The 26349-nt window shown below is 38.1% G+C and overlaps 2 protein-coding genes across 4 annotated transcripts in view; both read left to right on the top strand.

Moving 5' to 3' along the window:
• The first annotated feature begins 83 nt into the window (after positions 1 to 83).
• On the top strand, positions 84 to 19959 carry LOC123879085 (ubiquitin-protein ligase E3B). Its single transcript, XM_045926610.1, has 20 exons — positions 84 to 489; positions 1183 to 1422; positions 1923 to 2175; positions 2673 to 2861; positions 3451 to 3642; positions 4915 to 5118; positions 5489 to 5610; positions 6277 to 6401; positions 6747 to 6918; positions 7061 to 7179; positions 8195 to 8367; positions 8456 to 8536; positions 8839 to 9037; positions 9419 to 9582; positions 10421 to 10567; positions 11312 to 11427; positions 11958 to 12087; positions 12515 to 12679; positions 13535 to 13646; positions 14208 to 19959. Exons 1-20 carry the CDS (start codon positions 329 to 331, stop codon positions 14378 to 14380), a joined length of 3237 nt encoding a protein of 1078 aa, XP_045782566.1. The 5' UTR covers positions 84 to 328; the 3' UTR covers positions 14381 to 19959.
• A 2452-nt stretch (positions 19960 to 22411) lies between these two features.
• LOC123881092 (serine/threonine-protein kinase NLK) overlaps positions 22412 to 26349 on the top strand; it is a 156101-nt gene continuing 152163 nt past the window's right edge. Inside the window, exon 1 of one of the 3 annotated variants that reach the window (XM_045929662.1) lies at positions 22412 to 23042. In XM_045929662.1, coding sequence (XP_045785618.1) covers positions 22846 to 23042 — 197 coding nt within the window. In that variant the 5' untranslated portion in view covers positions 22412 to 22845. The remainder of the gene's footprint in view (positions 23043 to 26349) is intronic. The other 2 variants (XM_045929663.1, XR_006799411.1) reach the window with 2 other exon arrangements.

The raw sequence follows: 26349 nt of genomic DNA on the forward strand, positions 1-26349 counted from the left end.
TTATTAAATGATAACACCAAAAAACACAACCTAAAACTGACAACACTGTCTAAATGTCAATGTTGTCAATGTCAAATATTGTTTCAATATCTCAAGGAGAGAGCCAGTAAAAATGAAAAAAATAAGAAATTATAGAAAATAAACCCTCTTCAGCGAAATGATATAGCGTTTGAAGGCATTTCTTGACGATTACATGCTCTAATATGCTTTTGTTGCCGTTTTAAGTTTGTGAATTTGCCATGAATCGAAATGGCTCGTCCTGACAGTTAGTACTTAGTAGGCCCGAAAAGAAAACAAAGCGATATTTTGTGTAATACAACGGTTGAAGATGTTTTCGAAATCCATAACCAGCAAGGATACGTTCCTGGAGCAGACGAAAGCCGCACGAGAGGAACGCGCGCTGGAAAAGAAGCGAGAACAGTCTGCTGTTAAAATACAGGCAATTGTGCGCGGTTGGCTCGCGAGACATAGATTCATTAAGCTCATTTTGTAAGTACACGAGATACCTAATTAGTAGATCTCCAAGCTATAATTGGATTTCAGAATATTAGCATGTATTTCTTCTGTATACATTTATTAATGCTAGACTTCTTATTGGATTTCAATGCGATTTTCACTAAGTATGATAGGTATTTGAGAACAGTTCATGAAGAACGTTCATATTTAATTAATCATATTAACACAACTTAAATCCAAGGGGGAAGTTGCAAGTGTAAGATAAACAAAGACTCAAAAGCTCAATTTGCTATAATTCGCTGAAAAAGGCAAAGGTACAACATGCAGCCCACCAGCATCACCCGCCCTCCCACTGCTAAGCATGCAGGAAAAGCCAACCACCAAGCAAGCCCCAAATACCACCACACAAATCCACCAGCAGGGTGATTCAGAACACTTTGTATTTTTCGATTGAAAATACATATTATCATATGATATCTTACAGAATTGAGTGTTCTGAATTGCCCGGCAGAACACACTCAATGCATGTTTCACTGAAGCATCCTCAGGAGATGCACAATTGCAAAGTGACGATCATGTCTTGCCCCTCCACTTGTGTGTACTGGCTTAAATACCCTTACCCCTCCACCACATCAACCCTTTTGTTACCTGCCCCAGAGATTATATCCAATTGCCCACTATGTGCACATCCACTTGTAGAAAATAATATAATTTAAATTCTTCCAGGGATGATTTTGACAGACTCCTGCCTGAGTCACAAAGTCAAAGTTCCCAAGATGAATCTCAACCACCAGAGCTCGTTCAGGCTTTGGAGGTATACAGAGTGGCTTGTCGCCTGTTCCTTATCTTCAAACAGCAGAGAGATAAAAAGAGATTTGAGAAGCTGTGCAAGTATATTGTGCAGAGTTTGCACTCTGAGTCTGTTAAGATATCTTATGTTGGTGTGTTTCTGAATAAAGAATACAGGTATGTGACTTATTTTTGGATTAAAAAACTGTTTTGGGGTAATGCTATCTCAGAAAGTGCTTATTTTAGTCTGTGATTTGTGTAAAACTGAATTAGAACTATTTTTTCAGTTTTGTTTAGTTTTATCATAGGACTAAAGTAAATAATATACAATACACGGTTTGTTGGCAATTAAAATACAAACTAACATAAATAGACGGTTTCCCAAAATGGGAAGAATAATAGAAAAAATCCATATGTATTCAATGTTGCAATGGCAATGCGTCTTGGACTTTATATTTGACTAGAAGGTATCTTTTCTGACCCTTTCAAAATATTCACTTATAGATGTTTTGTACATTACTATGAATCTATCTCCCTACTGCAATAGTAATTTTGTGCATAAAATCTCTCAAAACTACTGATATGAGATTTTAAAGGGATGGATAAGCTGGATAAGTCTTATTATTTGCTTGCATTTAAAAACAACCAAAACCTTTGAAAACCTATTTTTATTTCAGTTTGCGATGGATAGCTCATATAAAAGACCTACTATACAAATGCTGTCAATACCTTGAGGAGCTAAAACCTGAGTCCCCTTTAGAAATGCAGAGCATACTCATTCTGCTCCACACCTTATTAGCCTTTACAGCTACCAACACATGGGCTCTGACGAGGCTCAAAAACTTTGAGAAGCTTAGGGGTGGCATGACTCAGTTGTGTGCTAATGTTATGGGTTCACTGTTCCATAGAGGCTATTATTTAACACTTAAGGTAAGATTCTTTTAAAAACATGGTTTTGTCTGATAAACATTTTTTTACTTCACTGTTAAGAGTAATTTTTTTAGCACATAATATGATTTGTATATTCGTGGGGTGTTTTTATTCTCTTGCTGCATTCAAATAATTGGGTATATTTTAATAATGTATTGAGGTTATTTTTAGTTATTTAAAAATATAGATTTCTCATGACCACATGAAGTTGGCTTTAAGACACTATTATGTTTATATAGAGACAAGATATATTTTAAATTTATTTGGGTATAAAGTAAAGTAAAGTAAAATATTATATATTGTACACCAAGATAAAATTATAAATATATGAAATTATAACAAAATGGATTCCTGTACAAAAGGCGGCCTTATCGCTAAAATAGTGATCTCTTCCAGGCAACCTTAGGGTGAGGAGATAATAAAAATTAAATGTATATATTATTATTGGTATATGTTGGTTTTAAGTTTTTATTTATTGTACTTCTTCTTTTCAACAGTCCCTTCTACTCCGAGGACTTTGTCGCGAGAAAGTTAGCTTGAAGAATATATCATTGACAGCCATTGTAACACTTTCATTGAGGCCTCTGGTGTCGGCACAGTTTTCTGAAAAACTTCTCACAATGTATATTATTCAGATTTTATCTGTGCCTACATTGGTGTTCCACATGCAGCAGATATCACCCGAGGTACATGCTTTTTAATTTGTAAATTATACTATCACTAGATGATGTCTGTCTTCATCCATGTGGATATAATATGCTTAAGAAATTCTAGGGAACCATGGATTTTTACAGGATAAAAATTTGCCTGTGTTAATCCAAGCTATAATCTAATCTCCATTCCAAATTTCAGCCAAATCTGTCTAGTAGTTTTTGCGTTAAATATAACAAACATGGAGGTTTTGCAGTGAATTTATAAGTTTTGCTGTGACCAGGACTCAAAAATTAACTGATTTATTAAAAAAAAAATTTTTAATCCACATTCTTAGATTTGAAATCCTTGGAAATAACACCTACATTGATTTATTGAAAAAAAAAAATGGTTTGACTATGATGGATTTGAAAATGGATGCCATTTTCGTATTCATCACTCCAAATAACCCCTCGCAAGTGACACCCAATATGTTGGCCATCTTTGATTTGGAAATAATTTTTGCCATTCCAATAAAATCCAAAAAAATCTTTGAAATGTTATATCAATTTTTTTATTTTCATAGACACTGATGTCTGCAAGTTCATCCTGTAATTATTATTTATTCATCAAAGTGTTTTACAGTCAATAGCAGCGTTCAGGACGCATGGCTTGTTCGACAAATGTGTGGAGTTCCTGAGCGCGGATCAGAACATGCGCATCGTGTTCAACACTCTGGAGGGCAACTACGCGCTGTGTCTACTCGCCAATCTCATTCAACTCGCCTATTGTGAAAGAGAGCATGCGCATCCCACCACATACTACCCTACATTTGTGGTAAGTCTCATACAATACCACTCCTGGATTATGCTGGTCTAAGGCTGAAATCTATAAAGCGCACTTTGACTTTGCTCTCACTTAAGATTGAGTTAAAACAAGACAGATTTATGTGAGAGATATAGCTCTGTCTCGTTTTAACTCTGTCTTAAGTCTAAGCAAAGGCAGAGCGCGCTCTATAGATCTCACCCTAAGGGTCCTACCACAATACTTGCGATGCATCGTCGCATCGTGAAATTATATGACAACATACAACCATCCTGGGAATTCACATGGGGATCGCATTTTTTTTTTTAAAGAATATTAGCCATGCTAATTCATGACTAATACTCCTCTTTCCCCTTCAATTAAGCGTAAAGCTTGTGCCAGGAATGGGTACGACAATAGTGCAACGGGTGGGGTTTGAACCGCCGACCTTTCGGAATTCAGTCCGCTCCTTAACCGTTGAGCTATCGCGGCTCTAAGGCATTGAGGTGCAACATCGTTCTTGCCATGCGACGTCGCACCGCAAGTATTGTGAAAGGGCACATAGACCAACCCATCAATTCTCTAAAAATGTACAACAAAGGTACCCAATTTGAATAAAATTAACCACTATTATTAAATTATTTTATTCAAATTAATAATTCTCTAAACAAACAACAAAGGTGCCCAATTCGAATAAAAAAGCCTTTGACTTTGAACAACGTCAAAAGGCCCTATGGTTGGTCTCGGAATTTTCACACTTCACGGTTTTGTGTTGTTTGTTATTTAGTGACTTCCTACCATTTACTTGAGATCATCTGTCTCTGTCTAGCAAGTGAGAGGATTTTCAACACTGTTTCATGGGGGATAGTCACCAACACCAAAGCCCATCCACCTGTCTTGGTCCCTACCCATTGTATCTTCATAATTTGTTGAAATATCAGTAAATGGTTCTTATAAGAATTTCCTCATTTATGATTTAATCACTCAGAGATACTCAAAATCTGGCTATCATTGCTTGCTTGGTGACTTCGATCTTTCTTAGGCATAGGACAAAGTAGAATTATGCTCCTATTTCAGTAAAACCCATTGTTTTACTGAAATAGGAGAACTGAAACGAACAGGACATAGGGCGCGCGCGTTTTCCCGTGCGATTGCGACTCTGCAACTATCATTTACCAACTTTGTTTTGTCACATCCTCGTTGGAATGAAATACAGATTTGAAAATTCCGCGACCGAATTTGCGCTAGATATTTCCCTGATTAACCATGTTAAAAAATGCAATAATAAGAGTTTTTCTATTACAGTTAGTAGTGAGCCGCTTCCTGGACAGTTGCCAGCAGTATGTGGTATGCAAGAAGGGCAATCTCAGCAATTGGCACCCTGTCCTGGGCTGGTTTGCGCAGGGCTTTGACGCGTACTTACCGCCCGCTATGGCAAACATGCGGACACAGCTGTCTCTGCTATGGGGCACTCCGTTGCTGAAGAAGCTACTGGGCATCCCATTAAAGGTAGGCAAGAAGAGAAGGTAGGCCAGAATGGAAGCTAGGCAAGGATGAACATTAAGCAAGAATGGAAGGTACTCAAAAGGGAATGTAGGCAAGAATGGGGCAAGAAGGACAACCTCAACAACTAACACCCAATACTGGGCTGGTTTAAAAAGACAGGTAGAGTGTTGTCTATACTGTGGTTCTATGCTGCAAATATCATCTAATGCTGATGAACTCAGTTTCTATATAATAAGAATCATTTTATTTTATCAGAAGAAAATGACCTAATTGCTATATTAAAAAAGCGTTAGGTCTTTTTTCAAAGATAGTTTTCCTGCATCTCCTATGGGTTACAGATTGCCCTATAATGTTGTAGTTATTTATTTTCTAGGAAATGTTGGAAGCTGGTATAACTGGGGAGGAAGGGGCAGGACCATCTCAGCCCTCAACGCCTGTCCAAAGCAGTAATCCTGCCTCATTTATCAGGAGAGCCATAGAAGCTAGGACTAGTAGGTGAGTTGTAGTCGACACTAGAAAATAAAGTTGGAAAATAAAAAAAACTATGATCGTCGTTATATTATAGTTGTGTAGTGACATTTGTTAGGTCCGTATGAAATGTAGCCTATTTCACCCGGACCTTTACAACAAATCAATTAACACCTCATTCATTAAATTCGGCCCAGTAGTTTAGGCGCTACGGTGGAACACACAGAATCTGGATACAAACATACATACATTCAAGTACATAGACTGCTAAAATCATAATGCTTCCTTTTGGCTTTGCCATAGTCGGGTAAAAAGTGGATACGATTCGAATCCAAGAATGTCTAGGATTTTGGATACAATGCTGTGATGAAAGCATTCGAATGAACAAAACTGAATCATTTTCTCAGATTTGTATCTAACGAATCTCAAGTTAGTTCCAAGGTCTTTAAAAAGTTATTTCTTAAAATGTTCCAGTACATCGTTTTTAGTCAAGCCAGTGAAGTTTATGTACAGCCCTCAGCATACTTTATGTTCACTCTGAATATAGGCCATTTACATGTGCAAAATGCAAACAGATATTAGTGGTACATAACCCTGTCGCAAGTTTGAGCTTGTTTATTTGTCGTTTGAACTCGCCGCATGGTTCAGAGCGGCCAAAACTGATGTTATTATTTTATAAAATTTTCTTTTCAGATCGAGTTCGAGTAAGAACTTCAGAAAATTGGGTTCACCAGATTGTACAAAAGTAGCTTTAATTTGTTCTATGTATCACACGGCGCTACAGACTATGTCGCAAGTTAAATTAGATATATTGACTGGTAAGTAGTATTTTTTGTTCATGTGCAGATAATAATTAAAAAGGAAATAGAATTCTTAGAAAATAACTCTTCTGTTCTTCTTTGGTCTGAAGTTTCTCTAGGATTAATAATGATTTTTGACATAACTATATTAATTTCATTATAGCGTGTTTGCCGCTCTTTCATCCAATTGAGTTGAAACTTTGTACAGTTGTTTTTGGCTTTTGCGGGAAAATTTCTGATATAGTATTAAGTAGGGTAATTAAATGGCGCTCAAATCATTCAAACAAGTTACAAAAAATTGAAAGAGTCATTCAATACATATGTTGAGTATGAGCTAGTTTATAATCAGGTAATTTTTTCCAGGTCTCTGCAACCAGGATGAAATACTATATTCGTTGTGGCAATTCCTATGCACGTTGGGACCCAACAGTGGACTGAAGGCTTTCCTAGATCTCCTAGCGCTTAACACTAAAGCCTCGGCGCCTGAGTTTCAGATGCTAATCCTGTTTAGTGACTGCATGACACATTATGTTACGTGAGTAATATTTTATTTATATTTATTAAACTTATACAATATACAGGGCATTTTTTTGAAATCCTCAAATTAAAATTATACTTCCTATTTTCAATATAGATAAGATGAGTAATCATCATAATATTGAACTCATTTATTTCAGGATATTAGATGACATGGAAATGTATGAAAAACAGGATCCTTTCAAGTTGCAGGATTTTGTGAATATGTCACACTTTCTGAACATGTTCATCTATAAATCCATTATTGGACAGTTATTTGGTGAGTACTGTTAGCATGTTGGCAAAAGTTCTTAGCAAAATAGCAATTTCCAAAGTTCGACTCTAGGTTTTTTAATATCACTGTTAGGATGAGGCTTTTATTCCAACTTATGTATATTCTAAAATTATATGTTAGACATTTTTGATGAAAATATAATATTACTAGAGGATGGTCGCGGCTTCGCCCGCGTGGAGTTCGGTTTTTTAAAATCCCGTAGGAACTCTTTGATTTTCCTGGATAAAAAGTAGCCTATGTCCTTTCCCGGGATGTATCCCAAGTCTGTACCAAACATTAAAATCGGTTCAGCGGTTGGGCCATGAAAACGTAGCAGACAGACAGACAGACAGACATACTTTCGCATTTATAATATTAAGTATTAGGTTTGAATGTCAGCATATTGTAGACTAGGGGATGCCCGCGGCTTCGCCCGCGTGGATTTCGGTTTTTTTTAATCCTGTAGGAACTCTTTGATTTTCTGGGATAAAAAGTAGGCTATGTCTTTCCCCAGGGAGTATCCCAAGTCTGCATCTTTCATTAAAATCGGTTCAGCGGTCGGGCTGTGAAAACGTAGCGACAGACAGACAGACACACTTTCGCATTTATAATATTAGTATGGAAGTATGCATTTGATTTCGATATTTTCGTCCCTGCATAACTGCTGCTGGCGCTGTACCGAGGTGGTTGTTATGGCAGACCCTGCAAAGAGACCAGTCATCTCTCTCTCTCTCTCTCTCTCTCTTTCCCTCTCAGCACCATACTCGTTGTTTTATTGTAGATCTGAAGACGATCCAAAGCAACTCAGTGTTCTCGTCGTCGCTGTACCGGCGCGACTGTCGGCGTGCGTCCAGCCATACATACGCGACAGACATACATGTCTTGCTGTTCGCGCCCACGTCTCTCGCTCTCTCTCTCTCTCTCTCTCTCTCTCTCTCTCTCTCTCTCTCTCTCTCTCTCTCTCTGTCTCTCTCTCTCTCTGTCGTGTCCCTCTTGCTGAGAGTCAAGTGTTTTATTATAGATCTGAAGACGATTCAAAGCAACTCGGTGTTCTCGTCGCTGCACACGCTGCTGCTGGCGCTGTACCGGCGCGACTGTCGGCGTGCGTACGCGCCCAGCCAGCACTGGCTCGTGCGTGACATACGCGACTCGCAGTTCATGGCCGACCTTGAGAAGGGCAAGAAACCACAGCAGGTGAAGGGTCTTTAATCCATCAAAATCACTACAAAAGCGATCTATGCTACAGAACAATGGGTAACATATTATTTTCAACTTTATACAGGTGCTGGTACAAAAGACTCCTCATATGATTGCTCACGGAGAACGGGTTAGGCTGTTCCGACGTGCAGTGGCCGATGAAAAGGTTAGACGAGATTTCAGGCATATACTAAGTAATATGTTTACTACATTAATTATTCGGGTACTTGAATATTAACTATGTGAGACTGCCGAAATTTGATGTCTGCAAACATGGTCCTATCCCGTATTCTTTTTATCTTGGAGTATTGGGCTTCGTGATGCAAACGACCTAAACTATAGATCCACGAATATAGTGGATATCCAGCCTAATATGGTTTTCTATTTCTTGGTGAAGTTTACGTTTATTGATCATGGATGTCGCTGTACCGTATTGCGTCGCGTTATAATGTCTAAATTTCCTTTTAGGTAGTACTTGGTCTCACAGAACGAGCATGTGGAGGTCGATCCACACTAGTAACGGTCCGGAGGAATAGACTGGTAGAGGATGGGTACAGACAGCTGGCGGCTTTACCGAGCAGGGCATTACGGGGCGTGGTCCGAGTGCGGTTCATCAATGAGCAGGGCTTGGACGAGGCTGGCATCGACCAGGATGGAGTGTTCAAAGGTGAGTTGTAGTGTACCTTATAGCATACAAACTGAAACAGACTGATGGAGTGCAGGCAACTGGTGATTCTGGCGCTAAGCTAATATCTGATAATTCTCGGGGGTGGGCAAATGTGTATGTACCCTTGCAGAGCTACTGTGGACCAAACAAAGTCTCCAATTGAGTTCAGAAAAACTGGGTGGATACCCAGCTTGTCTAAATTTCGGGCTCTCGTCTTACAAACCCATTTTGCTGGCATGTTTCTTAAGTAAGACCTATTTAGTGAGTAAATAAAATAGCACTGGCTGCATTTATCATATTCAGATCGAATTTGTTCTGCGTATTGTAATAAGTTGGTGATAAAAAAATAAAATTACCATTATGAGTTGATATTTATTACAGAATTCCTAGAAGAGACGATCAAACGCGTTTTCGACCCGTCTCTAAACCTGTTCCGTGTAACGAGCGAGGAGCGGCTGTACCCCTCACCCACGTCGTGCCTACAAGAGAACCACTTGCAGCTGTTTGAATTCATCGGCCGCATGCTGGGGAAAGCTGTGTATGAGGTGAGCTGGTTGAGGTTATCCTACTTCTGCTTTAGACCTGTTCCGTGTAACGAGCGAGGAACGGCTATACCCTTCACCCACGTCATGGTGAGCTGGTCGAGGTTATCCTACTTCTGAACCCCTTGCATATTAAAACTATTCACAATTGTATTTGCAATGGTTTGGTGACTTCAATAAGGTATTTTAGACCAACGAGAAACTATCTAAAAATGTATAAACAAAATAGTATTGTATAAGCAATCGAAAAATGTTAGTTTCAGCTTATAAAATTATATAGTAAATTTTATAATCCATTCGAAAGATTTCACTATTTTTATTTGTTCCACAAATATTCAAAACGCACGAAATTAGCCGCCATGATGAATTGGATTGCAGTTGTAATTTCACTAAGAAAATGTTTACCAATCCGTGTGACATTGACAGCTCATGAATCTAAACAATGGCGGCTGGCGTTTTCGTAGGGAAACTTGAATTATAAAGTTTACTCGTAAATGCATTTTTATTGCATTTATCGATCGAATCAAATTTTTGAGAGTTTTTTGGTACTTTACCTTAGGATCAAAATTTAAACACTTTTCAAAAAAGGGTAATCGCAATTTATTATGTTTAAAGTTACATAAATTGATAATTTTCTGCGCCGCTTTTTTGATATTGTCGATTTTCACACAAAAGTAGCCAGCTGTCATCTCAAACTAAACTGTCACGTCAGTGGTTTGCTTATCAACATGACAGTTTTTATGGCATTGTCATAGATTTGCAACTGCTCTGCTACTGCTAAATGCCAAGAACTAGAGAATAACCGGGTGGATAATGTGCAGTTGCTTGTTGTCTATTACAGGGTATAGTGGTAGACGTGCCATTCGCATCGTTCTTCCTGAGCCAGGTGCTGGGGCAGACGCAGCAAGCGCTGTACAGCTGGATCGATGAACTGCCTTCACTTGACCGCGACCTGTACCGCAGTCTCACCTATATCAAGCACTTTCAGGTAAACATGCTAGGTACTACAACTATCACCATTGAATAAAGTTTTTAACACATTTACATTAAGTCATAGTTTGACAGCTTTGATAAGAATAGTAAAAACCGCCTAGAATTGCAAAAATTGAGTTCAAATCAAAGTTCATGGTTTTGATGAAAACAGTACAAATACAGTAAAGTTTCAGCAGCTTTCATTCAATTTTTTAGGGTTCCGTACCTCAAAAGGAAAAACAGAGCCCTTATAGAATCACTTTGTTATCTGTCTGTCTGTCTGTCCGTCCGTCCGTCGTGTCTGCCAAGAAAATCTATAGAGTACTTCCCGTTGACCTAGAATCATGAAAGGCAGGTAGGTAGGTCTTATAGCACAAGTACAGAAATAAATCTGAAAACTGCGAATTTGTGGTTATATCGTTAAAAAAAATTAAAATGTGTATCAATTTGCAAAGTAAGCTAACTATACCAAGTGGGGTATCATATGAAAGGGCTTTACCTGTACATTCTAAATAAGTTTTTTATTTATGCATAATAGTTTTTGATTTATCGTGCAAAATGACGAAAAAAATACCCGAGTACGGAACCCTGGGTGCGCGAGTCCGACTCGCACTTGGCCGGTTTCTTGTTCCTCCTGTGCCATTTTAATTTCGTGAAAATATAAAATGCACTATATTATTCGCCTGTTACGCATATTAGATTCGACGTAATAGTATATCGATATACTCAATCAATTTATTCATATAAATTTTATTTCCAGGGTGATATTTCAACATTAGAACTCACGTTTTCCGTAGACGAAGAACGATTGGGTGAAATTGTGACTCACGAACTAGTTCCTGGCGGAAAAGCGATTCCAGTTACAAATGAAAACAAGTAAAATTATCAATATGTTTTATATAAGTTAAGCCTGCGGTAATTAAGGTTTACGACGGTAACAAAGGGTATCGAAATGCCCACTGTATCTCGAGGATCATTTGCGTTAAAATGATAACTCCAGTGTGACGATTGCAATCACCTCTGATTGGCCCACACTGTCTCACTATTGGCTGAAAGACATTGTTGCAGCAATAATTATCTCAGAAGTAAGATAATTGCAGTGTGACGATTGCAATCACCTCTGATTGGCCCACACTCTCTCACTATTGGCTGAAAGACATTGTTGCAGCAATAATTATCTCAGAAGTAAGATAATTGCAGTGTGACGATTGCAATCACCTCTGATTGGCCTACATTCTCATTGGCTGAAATACATTGTTGCAGCAAGAATTACATGAATTCCGACAGTCACAACTACTAAGAGTAGCAATGTGATATATTTTTCCTCACAACTTTCGCAATCGAACAGCTGTGAACAGGTTTCGAGGTTGAAAAATTATGTGAAATTTAAGATTTTTTCTTTTCAGGATTAACTACATACACTTGATGGCACACTTTCGGATGCATACGCAGATAAAGGACCAAACAAACGCTTTTATTAAAGGATTTAGAACTATAATAAACCCTGAATGGCTTTCGTTATTCTCTACTCCGGAGGTAAGAGTTTCTTGCATCATTTATCTCTTCATATAATATTATTATGTCCCAGATAATATGTGACCTTATTAAAGGTGCAAAAATGGTTCGAAAGAAACTTCAAATTAATCTTATGAATAAATAATTGTTATATATTTACAATGGAAATCTTTCGCGATAGTTTAAACACTAAAATAGTTTTGGGTGCTAACAATAACAGCTCGTTCACACAGGCTGCGTAAGCGTAGACGTAGCGCGTACCATTACGTCGTAATGTATGGAACTGTATGAAACGTGGAGTAAACGTTCACGTAGACGTAATGCGTGCAGTTATGTCTACGGATTCACGCGCGTCACTACGCGCGTCACGTGTACGTAATGCATACGCAATTGGTGTGAATCGGCCTTAAATTGAAAAATAATAAAAAAAAATGTTTTTCTCAACTAGCTTCAGCGCTTAATAAGTGGCGATAACGTCCCGCTAGACCTACGTGACTTGCGTCGTCACACGCAATACTATGGCGGCTTCCACGATTCGCATCGCGTAGTTTGCTGGTTATGGGACGTACTTCAGAGGGACTTCACTGAGAACGAGCGAGCCATGTTTCTTAAGGTATTTATTGATTTTTTTCACCTAGCTTCTTGATCTTATAATCAGTTACAAGGTCCCACTAGATATGAGTGACTCGCGTCGTCACACGCAATACTATGGCGGCTTACAAGATTTGCATCGCGTAGTTTGTTGGTTATGGGACGTTCTTCAGAGAGACTTCACTGAGAACGAGCGAGCTATGTTTCTTAAGGTATTTATTGATTTTTTTCACCTAGCTTCTTAAACTTATAATCAGTTACAAGGTCCCACTAGATATGAGTGACTCGCGTCGTCACACGCAATTCTATGGCGGCTTACAAGATTTGCATCGCGTAGTTTGTTGGTTATGGGACGTTCTTCAGAGAGACTTCACTGAGAACGAGCGAGCTATGTTTCTTAAGGTATTTATTGATTTTTTTCACCTAGCTTCTTAAACTTATAATCAGTTACAAGGTCCCACTAGATATGAGTGACTCGCGTCGACGTCACACGCAATTCTATGGCGGCTTACAAGATTTGCATCGCGTAGTTTGTTGGTTATGGGACGTTCTTCAGAGAGACTTCACTGAGAACGAGCGAGCAATGTTTATGTATTTATTGATTTTTTCACCTAGCTTCTTGATCTTATAATCAGTTATAAGGCCGCGCTAGACCTGCGTGATTAGCGTCGTCACACACAATACTATGGACTACGGAGGCTTCCACGATTCACATCGCGTAGTTTGTTGGTTATGGAGAGAGAGATCTCCAAAGAGACTTCAGAACTGAGTACTACAAACTTCATAAAAAATAGGAAAAATTCGTAATTTTTGATATGTATTTAAAAATTATTTAGAATAGAAAAAAAGGTATTTTAAAACGAATGTGGTTTTTTAGTTCGTGACGTCATGTTCCAAGCCTCCGGTACTGGGATTCGCTCACCTCAAGCCTCCCTTCTCGATACGTTGCGTCGAAGTTGGTGACGATGAAGATACCGGTGACACTATAGGTAATCTTTTTAATTTGTGCTTTTCTTACCGAGATCATCGAAGGAAGGTATTGTTTACAAAAAGTTGTGAATGACTACACAAATCTGACTGAACTTGGATATACTTTGGTTATTTACTAAATATAATAAGAGAAATTTCCTGAAATTTCTTCTAATTTTCTCTTCTAAAAGGGAAAACTTTCTATTCTGATTTCAGTAACAATTTCGCAATTTTCCCATTCGTTAGGTAATTGATAAAGGAAAAGTTCACTATTTTAAAAGAAATCTCATTTGGAAGTGGAGAATCAGATAATCAGAAGGAAATTTCTCTCCACGAGAATTAAACTTTGCACTTATCCGTTTTTTTTTTAATTTTTTTTTTCAAAAGAATATTAGCCATTTTAATCATGACTAACATTCCTTTTTCCCCTCCAACTAAGCGTAAAGCTTGTGCTAGGAGTGGGTACGACAATAGTTCAACGAGTGGGGTTTGAACCGCCGACCTTTCGGATTTCAGTCCGCTCCTGAACCGTTGAGCTATTGAGGCTTCGCTTTATGATTTACTGTTACTTTTCTTCGCAGGTAGTGTTATACGAGGTTTTTTTACAATCAGAAAGAAGGACCCCCTCAATCGGCTACCGACTTCATCTACTTGTTTCAACCTGCTAAAACTACCTAACTACCAAAAACGAAGCACACTGCGCGACAAATTACGATATGCGGTCAACAGCAACACTGGTTTCGAACTCTCGTAGTCGCTATTACTATATGCAACCACATACAGTTCTACCACTTTTATAAGTGATCTGATGTACAGTCGGCCTCAAAATTCGAGTAGCATTTTCGCGAAACCATTGCCTTTTTCTATAAACACGCCACTCACACCAACGCATGTGCATAACCGTGCCACGCGAAAATGATCATTAAGGTGCTAAACGACTTTCGGCCTTTGACTGTACCTGCCCGAAAAATTTCTCAGCCAATCTCAGCGTACATCCGTCTGCTATTGGTTTATACGTGCGAATTATGAGCGAGATAGCACGAGTCTCTGTTATTCTTGTGTTTAAAATCTTAACGTGAAGCAATAAGGTCTGCATTTCATTGATGTAAATTCGGTTTTAGGCGTTAGGTTAGTTGTTTTTCTGCGCAAACGAATTTTGCCGATGCTACTTATAAAAATGGTAGTACGTGTTTTAAAACAAATTAAGGCTTTAATCCCACTGCTCGAGGTCTAGAGTTGCGTATCACACAGATTTCTGAGATCGCGGATCGCAGAACACTCGACCGTTGATTGTGGAATTAACGTCATAGGCCGCACCAAATTTTATATTCAGTTGACTTATATTATCTGCGAGTCACTTACGCACGCCTAATATTAAAATATCGATGTTATGGTGTTTAGCCCACAGCCAGAGTTCAGAGTTTTACAAGCGAAAAGCAGAACTCACAACTGTAGAACTCTGACTGTGAGATTGACGCTTAAAGAGCACCGCATATCTATGGAGTGAAGCCGACTAGAAGAAAATCTGATCTGTTTGATAACAACAACGCACTAAATAAATGTCCATAAATATATAGGCCAAAAATCCAGAATCGATTGGGACAAACTGGATACCAACATTCATTACAATTTGTTTTATGTATACTGGATACTGATTACTACAGAAATCCAATATTATATTAGCCTGCCGGTATTTTCTTTAATATTATTGGTGGTGTTGTAAAAATGGGTAAAAATCACAAGCTAGTTATGATTTTTTTTTATATTATATATACTTTGTTATATACCCCACTGCCTTTTCGGTAAGGTCCATTGTAAATTATAATGCACCTGTGGTAGCCAGTTGTCCTAATCAATTCTGTGGACTTTTTGGACTGTCCTTTTGAAATTTCTTTTATTGCTTACGGTTGAAATTGGTATTATGTAACAAAACGGAAAATATTAAAATCACTTGAGTCGCCGCCACTATGCCAAAGTAAATAAAGCCGAGCTTGAGTTGTTATCGAAAAAGACGCTGTATCTTGACTCCACTCCACTGCAGGTGTGTGTTGTGCCTAAGAACAAACGAATTTTATCAAACTGAAACAATTAGCGAACTCAGTCCAAAATTACTGATAGGTGTACATAGACAATAAACTGTTTGTTGTATAAGTTAGTGATTGTCTGTATATTGATAAAATCGTCACGAAAGTTGAAACAATGGGTGGTTATTTCGCAGAATTAAGTTGAACCCACACTGGCGGACAATCGGAGCGCGGATTGTGCCTCATGTCACATCTTTATTCATTCAATTATCATTTCGGCGTTGGCCAATCTTAGCGTAGACTAATCAATTTCGCAGGAGTTATGCCGCCGGCCCAAGCAGAACGGCGCCCCACGTTAGACGAAGTTCCTCGTTAGAAGGAATTCATTCATTGCATAAAGGTTGAATATGACACATGTCGTCTGAATGGATACCTAAGGAAACCCCTATCTTGACTATGAATTCCAGTGACTACGACGTTCAGGTCCAGTTTGGTTTGAAGTTTCGATTCGCAAATTCTATTAACACTATAGCGACCCGCCCCGTCTTCGCACGGGTAGCTTAGTAAAATTTTGAAAATTAAATATAGCCTCTACTACTCGGGAAGCTTTTTACTGGTGAAAGAATTTTCAAAATCGGTTCAGTAGTTCTAGAGATAACTTCCTACAAACAAACTTAGAAACTTTACCTCTTTATAATATTAGTATTATAGATTGGTGAGATATGTAAAATCTTGTACTAAGGCGTGTGTAGGATCGACGAAATATTTTTGGCCCGATCCAGGTCATGAACTAAGTTTAACTAACTTAAGTAAAATTAACTTTACTGCGCTGTTATTGTTTCACCTTTCGTGGCGAAAATTGTGTACTATGTGTGCCAAATGGAAGAAATGGATACATAACAGTTTATTCACAAGAATGCAGGTTGATATTGTCTCTTGGAACTGGATTGGTGTATGAAAAATTGGTTATCATCAACTGTAGTAATTATTATCTACTTGCCTGTCACGTTATGTTTGCTCTCGCTTGCACTGACGCGGTTAGAGCTCTAGTGCGAGCGAGCTAGATACAGTATCCCTACCTGTTCTTCTATTTGACGCGTGTAGTATTTAAGGCCCTTACTAATAAAAATGATCTAGGTACAACTTATACAATATGGGTTATGCATACCTAGTGTATGACAAAAATGTCTATAAACTAAACCAGTGTGTAAATTTTTAATAGTTAGGGCCTAGGTTTGGAATGGTGTTTTAAATTATAATTATAAATGGTTTGTTATTTAGAAACCTTCATCACTACTTTGGTAATTTTGTAATTTTTAAAGTCACTAGTTTTTTAGAAATGCAGATTAGAAATCAATATAATTTTTCTACATTATCTAAACTTATAGCCTTTTATATATATTTTAGAATTTCCTTTTTATGTACTGGCAGTAAGGCAAACCTTTTTGCTTTTGTATTTAAAAAGAAATTTAAATATTAGTATGAAATAATTTATCCTAAAAGATCCTCAAATTTATTTTTCTAAAAAGAGTATTTTATTTTTGTATTTTTTTTTAAATAAATTGTTATCAGTTAGTGATTTCCAAGAAAACCTAAATTTCTGTAAATATAACCTTATTTATGTAACCGTCTTATTAGAAGTAGTAAAGGTAACACACACACACACGTAAGGGAAGGCGCTAAAATGTTAATAAGGCTGCCTATGTACGAAGAATCCCTTCGATTTTCCAAAGAGTGCCTCTCCACTGAAGCGGAGTGGAGCGGAATTTTCTTTATACTGAAGCAAGAACATGCGACAATACGGCATGCTGCAGCATGTCGTGTTGTCGCTGACGAGGTCAACATCGTGGCGTAGAATGAGGAATTATCCGGGGCGAGTTTCTTAAAAAGTAGCATCTTTTTCCTACTTCCTTGAAAGGGCGTGTACATCTATGAGGCTCTTAACGCCCTGGCAAGTTGCTCATTAGAATATTACGACAGTTTGCCATATGATGCAAGGTCTTCTGCACAATTTTTGCGACCATGCGTTACTACCATGCGACTCTATTGGATGCCGCAATGTCGTTCTATGTTGCTCTGGGATAAATGAAGCTTGAAGCAAATCAGATAAAAGTGACGCGGTAGTTTTATTCACGTCATCTATCAATAAAATCTAACTGGTCTGATGACAACACAAACACAATATCTCCGCTTCAGTAGATAGATACTTTAACACAGGCAATAAGGATTTTAAGACTGAAATCTATAGACCTCACCTTAACTTTGCTCAGACTTAAGGCATTTAAAATAAGACAGTGTTATTTATATCGCTGACATAAATCTGTCTCATTTCAACTAAAACTCAAGCCTGAATAAAGTCAAAGTGAGCTCTGTAGATCTAAGTTTAAGTGTTTACAGGGCCTTTATTTCGCAGAACATATTTAACCGAACGTCAATAGATTAATTTGTACATAATTTGCTTTTGTGAAACTTCGTATACATCATGCTTAACCAGAATTCGGTGTGTTTTATGCAATGTATAATTATAATAACCATACTTTTCTACGCACAAAATCACTGAAATGTGGAGAAAGTTCTTAAATGAAATTGCACTGCCCTTCCTTTCTATATTATACAAATAATATTGCAAATGCCAAATCAACATTCAAAAGCTTTAATAGCTCAACGTAAAGGCGGTTATAGTCTAAGGTTGAAAGGTTGAGCGCACTTTGACTTTGCTTAGACTTAAGTTTCAGTTAAAATGAGACAGATTTATGCCAGCCGCATAACGCTGTCTCGTTTTAACAGTGTCTTAAGTCTGAGCAAAGTCAAAGTGCGCTCTATAGATCTCAGCCTAAGTAATGTGAGATGAGATTAGCAGGAGTGGGACGTGCAATTTTAATTATGAACATTCACTATAGTAATATGATTAAGGGGATTATTATATGGAGTTATCCAAACAAACTCGATTTTTTAACCGAGATTTTAACTTGATCCAATTTTCGTATCATACTTCTCAGGGGCACACTACTCGTTAAATATTTATCACGATATGATTGCGATCCTGCGGTTCGATTGACGTAGTGTGACAGCTTACAGTGTGACGATCGCAATCACTGATTGGGTGACACTTTCTCACTATTGGCTGAAATGCATTGCTGCAGCGAGAATAACATAAATTCAGACAAATACAACAGTAGAAATCGTCGATATGATTGGTGCAGCTTTTCCGTAAACGGTTGTGATTCTAAACATTCAGTTCATGCATTGATAGATCTCAATATGCAACTCAGAATTCACCATTCACAGTACATTTTTATGTGGCTCATGGATCGTGATCTAAATAAGGTGATAGGTGTTGAACGAGGCTCTCCATTTTGTCTTTTATAAGTCAACGTGATAAAAAAGTCGCCAGTTTTTTTACATTCAACGTTTTTATTTATATCGCCAAAGATTTTCCATGATCTCCTTTGGTTTAAGACCTCCGCATAATATTTGGACGTGTATTTTGTTTAGTCTGGATACTTCATTCGTTACATTAAAGGTGCACACACATTAGGGTATTGTGTTGTTCTGTGTTGTAACGCGAATCTCGATTGAAGACGATCGATTCATACTTTTTACAGTACCTACCCTGCAGAAAAATTACATTCAACTTAGAAAGAGATAATCGGCAGCTTCGGCTTCGTTGAGTGTCGTCTTGGTCATTGATTGCTAACGTTTACCCGTAGGCCGTAACGTTTACTATTTACCGTTTTGTCGCTAACTTGTCAGTATTTGCGACAGAGAAGAGACAACAAGACCGAAATACCGACTCTTTCTAAATCTCGATGTGTAATTTGTCTCGTAATGGATATGCTCACACTATCGTGGCGCGTTCTGTGTCGTTCGCCGCACCAAATTGAAGTCAAGTTGCAACACACAACAACACAGCAGTTTATACTTGTTTATACTTTTACAGCACTTGTGTGGGGATACGGCTTTAGTGTACTGAAAAACGAATTATGTAACCTTCTTAAATCACTCAATGTTGTATTGTAAATGTAGTTAAATTTTAGATATATTTATATTATTAAGAAAGTTTACGTTCTGTTATTATGGTATAATTTAGTGCAATTTTTTTTTCGTCGTCTGTAATCTACCCTTATATTGTATTAAATTTAAATGTTGAGCAAAGATAGTACGTATTTTGTAGTGGTGTTTCCATTTTCACTGTAATTTAGGGACGCATCCGGATTGGTGCTCTAGCAGGTTCGAACGGTCAATAAATATCGCCATATTCCTAAACTTTTCATAAGTAGGTATTGATCTGTTGATGTTTCACTAACGTCATTAACTTTTAAAGATTACCACACACGGTCGTAAGACCCGCTGGACACGAGACACATTTTTCATTACTGATGCGGGTCACTTATGCACTGGATGTGCAGTGAAAATGCGTAAATAGAGGTCACCTCAGCGGTCTGTTTAAAATATGTTGATGACATTCATTAGTATTATTTTGGTCGAATTCGGCTGCTGACATCTAAGTTTAGTACTGAAAAAATCAGTTCTCCGTGTCCCTTGCGGGTGGTCTCGTGATACAAGCACACGAGTGGTGTACGATCAGTGACGGATTAAGACTACTTGATGCCCTAAGCAATACATGCCCGTGGGCCCCCTTAGAATCGGTCTTTAAACCTTTATCACCTAAAAACATTAGGTTTTTGTAAAATAAGATGATGAGATGTAACGTACTTTAGAAGTGGAGTATAGGTGCGACAACAATAAAAACCAAAGCATAATTTATTTATATATTGAAATGCGCCTTGCGGCTTTTCCGAGCATTGAATTCACGCAAACGCGTGAATTTTCAAATTAGTCCTAGAAACTTTTTTTTGGTGTGGGTTTTGGTGAGAGTGAGACGTGAAGCCCTAAGGACGGATTTTTTTTGTGCTTCTTCTGGTGCCCCCTCAGACGTGATGCCCTAGGCAATTGCTTAATTTGATTAAGGGTTAATCCGTCACTGTGTACGATCACCTTAAATATTGACCCCGTATCCATACTGTTGTATGGCGATATTTATTGACAGTCTCAGGCTGAGATCTATCGAGCGTACTTTGACTTTGCTCAGACTTAAGTTTCAGTTGAAACGAGACAGATTTATGCCAGTGATATAACGTCTCGTTTTAACAGTGTCTTAAGTTTGAGCAATGTCTTGCCACTAAGCTAAAACTGTGGGTTCGGATGTGACCTTACTATTTACTAATATTCTATACATAATATTTAGATCATGTAAGAAATATTTTGTACTAGCCACGTAAATAATAATATGTTGTATAACACAATGTGATTCTCTGTGATAAAACAATTGATATTTATAAATGGATATTTTATTTTAATCCTTATTAACTTCCAAAAACTCAAGCCCGTTAGCTCGATGAGCGACAGAAGCAAGCCTACATTTAAAAAAATAGCTCAACTGTGTATATTAATAAGTATCTAAACTAAACACAAAAAATGTGTAGCTATGTTCGATATAGATGGAAGCGTAGTAGCAGTTAGCACACGCCAGGTAGGTATTTGTTAATAGGCATTTTTTTTTGAAAAAGAATATTAGCCATGCTAAACATGACTAATTTTCCCCCCCAATTAAGCGTAAAGCTTGTGCCAGGAGTGGATATTTAGTGGTAGGTAGGTCAAATTTAAAATTCATTTGGGATTTAGTGGACTGAGGAGGCACCTACCTGCATTTGTGTGTATAAATGGTCTGTTACTAGATTCCTCAGAAACTTCCGGAGCTAATTTTGGTGTGGTTCCGTGCATTATATAGTGACCAACTGTCGTGAGTCCTGAAGCACGCTCAGGGACAGGCAAGCACACTATCTACTATCTTGGTACTTGGTCTTGGTCTCGCAGATTTTTCCCGCAAAACTGAGCTAGGTTCTTTACATATTAAATTACGACGTCGCGTCGTCCGCGTGGATTTCGGTTTTTAGAGATCCCATGGGAACTATTTGATTTTCCGAGATAAAAAGTTGCCTATGCCAATTGCAGGGACGCAAGCTGCCTCGGTTCCTTTCATACAAGTCGGTTAAGCGCATGGGTATTTAGGAATCCTGTGGGAACTCTTTGATTTTCCGGGATAAAAAATAGCCTATGTCCATCCCCGGGATATAAGCTAACTCTGTACCAAATCTCGTCAAAATCGGTTAAACTAATGGGCCGTGAAAAGGCAGCAGACAGACAGACAGACACACTTTCGCATTTATAGTAGGTATTATAGTATGGAATATGGATTATGGAAATAATAAATGAAGCCGCCACGGCCGCGCACGCATGGAAATAGGTACATGCGAACGAATTAATACGACTTCCATATCAAGATACTGCGAAAAAATTTGCATGGCGTTTCGCACTCTCGCAGCGCGGGCATCGGATTTTTAAATTAAAACAAGATGCGGACGTTAGTCATAAAATTCATATTACTATCTATCTATAGGTAATACCAATATCTAATAATTTATTAGTAGAATCCTTTTTCTTATTTTTTCAATAAAAGTTGAATTAAATACTTACCTATACTTACCTACTTAATTAGACCTACTGAATAGATACATAGAAATAATAATAAAATTAAAATAAAAGATACTGACAAATTTTTAGGAGCTATGAACTATGGAGTAGTTCTTTGTTTCCTAGGTCAGTGGTAGTTCTTTGGGCGAAGCCAAGCCAAGCTGAGCCAACTTCAAGCAGAGCAGCTGTTCATTGCGTCGCCGCCATTGTTGTTTTTCATCTCGCTCTTTTTACCGCTTCCTCCTCCTCCCGCAGTCGCCCGCCCGCGCCCCGCGCGCCAGTCTCGCTCGATTTTCGTGGTGTGTGGACGTTCGTGTGTTGCTCGAGAATAATAATAATTTACCACGGTCTCATCCTTTGTCCTCAAATTATTCGAAATAGAAACAAAACTTCAGCCGTGTTGTCATTGACAACGACTTGGTTTGCGTGTATTTAGCTGGTGAAATTGACAGGTGTCCCGTCAAGCCGTGTTTCGTGGTGCGTCGACGGCCGACTCGTCGAGTGTCGAGTGATTCCCGCACAGTCGTTCGAGCATGAATAATAAAGAAGTAACCGGTGCTAACGTCGCGTGTCCCCCGGGAGCGGTCTGGTGATCCGGGCGCAGTGTGGCGGCCGCGTTGGCGTGTGATGAGGCGGTGACGGCTCGCCGCGGAGCGGTTGGATGGCGGCTGTCAGCGGCCCCGCGCGGCACTCTCGCGTCTCCATGAGTGTGTCCATGTCGCTGATGCAGGGCGGTACGCAGAGCGCGCCGCAGGGCGCCATCCTGGCGGCGGCGGCGCCCTACTACCAAACGCCGGCCATCCCGACCGACGTACAACCCGACCGCCCCATAGGCTACGGCGCTTTTGGAGTCGTATGGTGAGTCAGTAATGCCACTTCCACTTCCGCTCCGTCTTTGTCTTCAACCAATAGACTCCACAGCTGGACATAAGTGTTGTAGGGCCTTCGACACGCTGCACTCTTGTCAGTGTATCCAGCATCTACTCAGTGCAACCAGTTTAGTCTTGCAATGACCAAGACACCCTGGCTTTGTTGGGTAGAATTACGAAAGTTCTTTATTAGTAGAGGTCTAAATTGTCGAGAAATCGTAGATGCAAAATTTCAAGTTTTTAGGACCTGTAGTTTAAGCTGTACATTGGTATCTCTGTCAGTTTATCTTATAAGTACTTAATATTCAAGTGTATTACATGCTTTCATTGGGATATTTAAATAAAGTTAACTATAAAGTTTACATGGTAATGTAGGCAGTTTGGGACATGCAATGTTAATATTGTTAGTGACTTGGCAACAAAGTTTGTTAAATATTCTATCAGTGAACAATGCAGATACTATACTACTTATTTAAAAAAAATCTTTCCTTGTTTGGTGGCTTTTGAGGTTTCAAGTCAATGCACTCTGCAAAAGTAATCTTTGATTAGGTATAGCATTGAACTTCAATTTTAGATTATGTATTTACCTAGTTACATATGTTTAGGTTATACTTAAGTAATTTATTGTAGCCATTTTACGAATCGATAAACAAAGTAGAATATGCCTCAAACCTTATTCTGTGAAAGACAGCTATGCAAAACCTGTGTGAAAGTTTCATCAATACTAAACTACAGGTCTCATTGCCCAATAAACTATCTATAATAAAGATTGAGGTAGGTTAGTCAAGTATTTTATTAATAACTTGATGATATAAAATTACATTTTACAATTTAACAAACTATGCAAGTAATTTGAGGATACAATTAAGTAATTGCTTAAAATATTACATTATAATGTGTTAGGTTAGTTGGTGTTGACTCAGCAAAGTTGAATAGGTACAACAAGAATAATAACTATTTACCTATCACTTAAGTATAGCTATAACTAGTTATATACTGTTAGGGTCATATGCTTATTATTAATATGTGATATAATTCTATGTTTAATAATATGAATTAAGAGCTTATGAGTAGCGCATGATGTATGAATTGTATGTCTGTATAACTTACGTTAGTCAATAATATAAAATTAATGTCATTAGTAAAACCTCTTTGAAATAGATTGCATAGACAATAATAAAAATATAAAAAAAAAACTATAATGTCATAATATTGATTTCGAAGTTCGATTCGGGGTTGACATTCGAGTAAAAAGACAATAGGGAACAGAATATGTTTTTTATAGTGCAAATGTTCGACGAAATGTTAATTTAATTTAATATTAATAAATGATAAGAGAAGTAAGATTGTAAAATAGAATGATAAAGTAATAAATGAGTTGTAAATATTGATGGAGTTGTTTGAGCTTTTGGCAGATGCCAACAATACATATATTAGTATTATGTATTTAAAGAAAGTGTGAATTTTTAGAGTTGTAAAATGTAATACCTATTTACCAAGTGAGTAATTAAGTTGGTTCCTACTTGAGTAAGTAATTTACTTCAGTAATTTTGGTGCAATTAATACAGTACCTACTATGTGGGTAACTGAGACTAACAAAAGCATATTTCCTTTAGAAAGTTTGTAGGTGGTTTATACAAAAAGAACTTGTTTTTCCATACTGGATGTCTTAACCTTAATAAAAACCTTGCAAACGAAACGCTGTGTATGAATAATTATTCTGGTTTCTACTTTAATTTCTACTTTAGGTAGGTAGGTTCATTATTTGTACTGTAACAAAAGGGGTTCTCTGCAAAAACTATAGAAAGTTCCCAAATATGTTTCTTAAGTTAGTAACCATCATCATTATCATCGTCATCATCATCAACCTGTACGCGACGGCCTACTACTGAGTACAAGTCTCCACTCTTAGCTTAAGAGCTAAGAGAATTAGAGGGGTTGGGCCATAATCCATTACGCTGGCCAAGTGATTGGCAGACTTGACATCTTTGAGAACATGAAAAACTTACTCATGCAGTTTTCCTCGCGACATTCTCCTTCACTGTTAAATGTATTTGCAAGTGTTAATCCTAATTGCTTATAACACACTGTGTACTCCTAAAAGATAAGAGGTGCTTGCCGGGATGGAACCCTGGACATTCCGAATTCTTATTCTAGCCAGCATCTTAACCACTGCCTTGTAGTAGTAGTAGTACCTAGTTCACTGCTTTTTTGGTACCTAGTAGGTACCTACCTTACCTTCTTTATTTTTCTACTAGATAAATAGCGATAAGGTTGGCAGTCAAAATATTCTTCAGTCAAACCATGCTTTGTGAGGCATAAAGGATCGGCTGTTGTCTGCACACAGGATAACCGTCCTTATTCAGGTTCTAGTGTTCTGTACTTGAAAATCTTCTGTGAATCATCAATCTTAATTTTTTATGTTGTTTTTATTTAATTATACTAAGTACACTACTATTATAAAGGCGAAAGTTTGTGTATTGTTTTACGTGTGTATGTTTGTTTGTGTGTATGTTTGTTTGTTACTCCTTCACGCAAAAACCACTGGAAGGATTTGGCTGAAAATTGAAATTCAGAATGGAGATAGATAATATCCTGGATTAGCATATAGGCTACTTTTTATCCCGGAAAATCAAAGAGTTCCCACGGGATTTCGAAAAACCTCAATCCACGCGGACGAAGTCGCGGGCGTCAGCCAGTAGTTTATGGTATTCATAATATTTTTACGCGCGTGTCGACTGCACCTAGTTAGGTGCTAAACTATTTTAGGTAAACTTCCAAACTAACTCCATAGTTACAAAACAACTCTCCAAATAAAAGTTTAAACCTTACAACTTACAACACGTGCACAAACTTGGGAACTTCAGTAGGTATTTCTAATCTAGGCACGATACTGTCCTTTGTAAACACGTGCTTATTTTACCCATCTGTCGAGGTGTAGTCAATTCACCGCGGAAGACATAAGAGTGATTTTCATTATTCAACATTTCCTCAATCGAATGCACATTGCGTCGGTGATATGGGCCCGACTTTGAACGATTCTGCGCTTTATTGCCCCGCATTTGTCTCGTTTTTGATTCGCTGGAGCCCGCTGGACCCGCTTCCCGTTATCAAAATGGATGCAACGCCTGTGTGCACTTTTAGTGGGAATAAGAATCTATTATGTTCTTCATAAGGTCGACTTTGTCTTTGGCTGTCTACCTTTTATTGCATTGTTCGGCGAGGGATAGGGATGTTATGTTATGTATGGGTGGATGCGTTGTTTGGACCCGTCGTTAAGGGCTGTCAACCGAAAA

Source organism: Maniola jurtina, chromosome 3 (assembly GCF_905333055.1).
Source record: "Maniola jurtina chromosome 3, ilManJurt1.1, whole genome shotgun sequence".
Classification (NCBI taxonomy): domain Eukaryota; kingdom Metazoa; phylum Arthropoda; class Insecta; order Lepidoptera; family Nymphalidae; genus Maniola; species Maniola jurtina.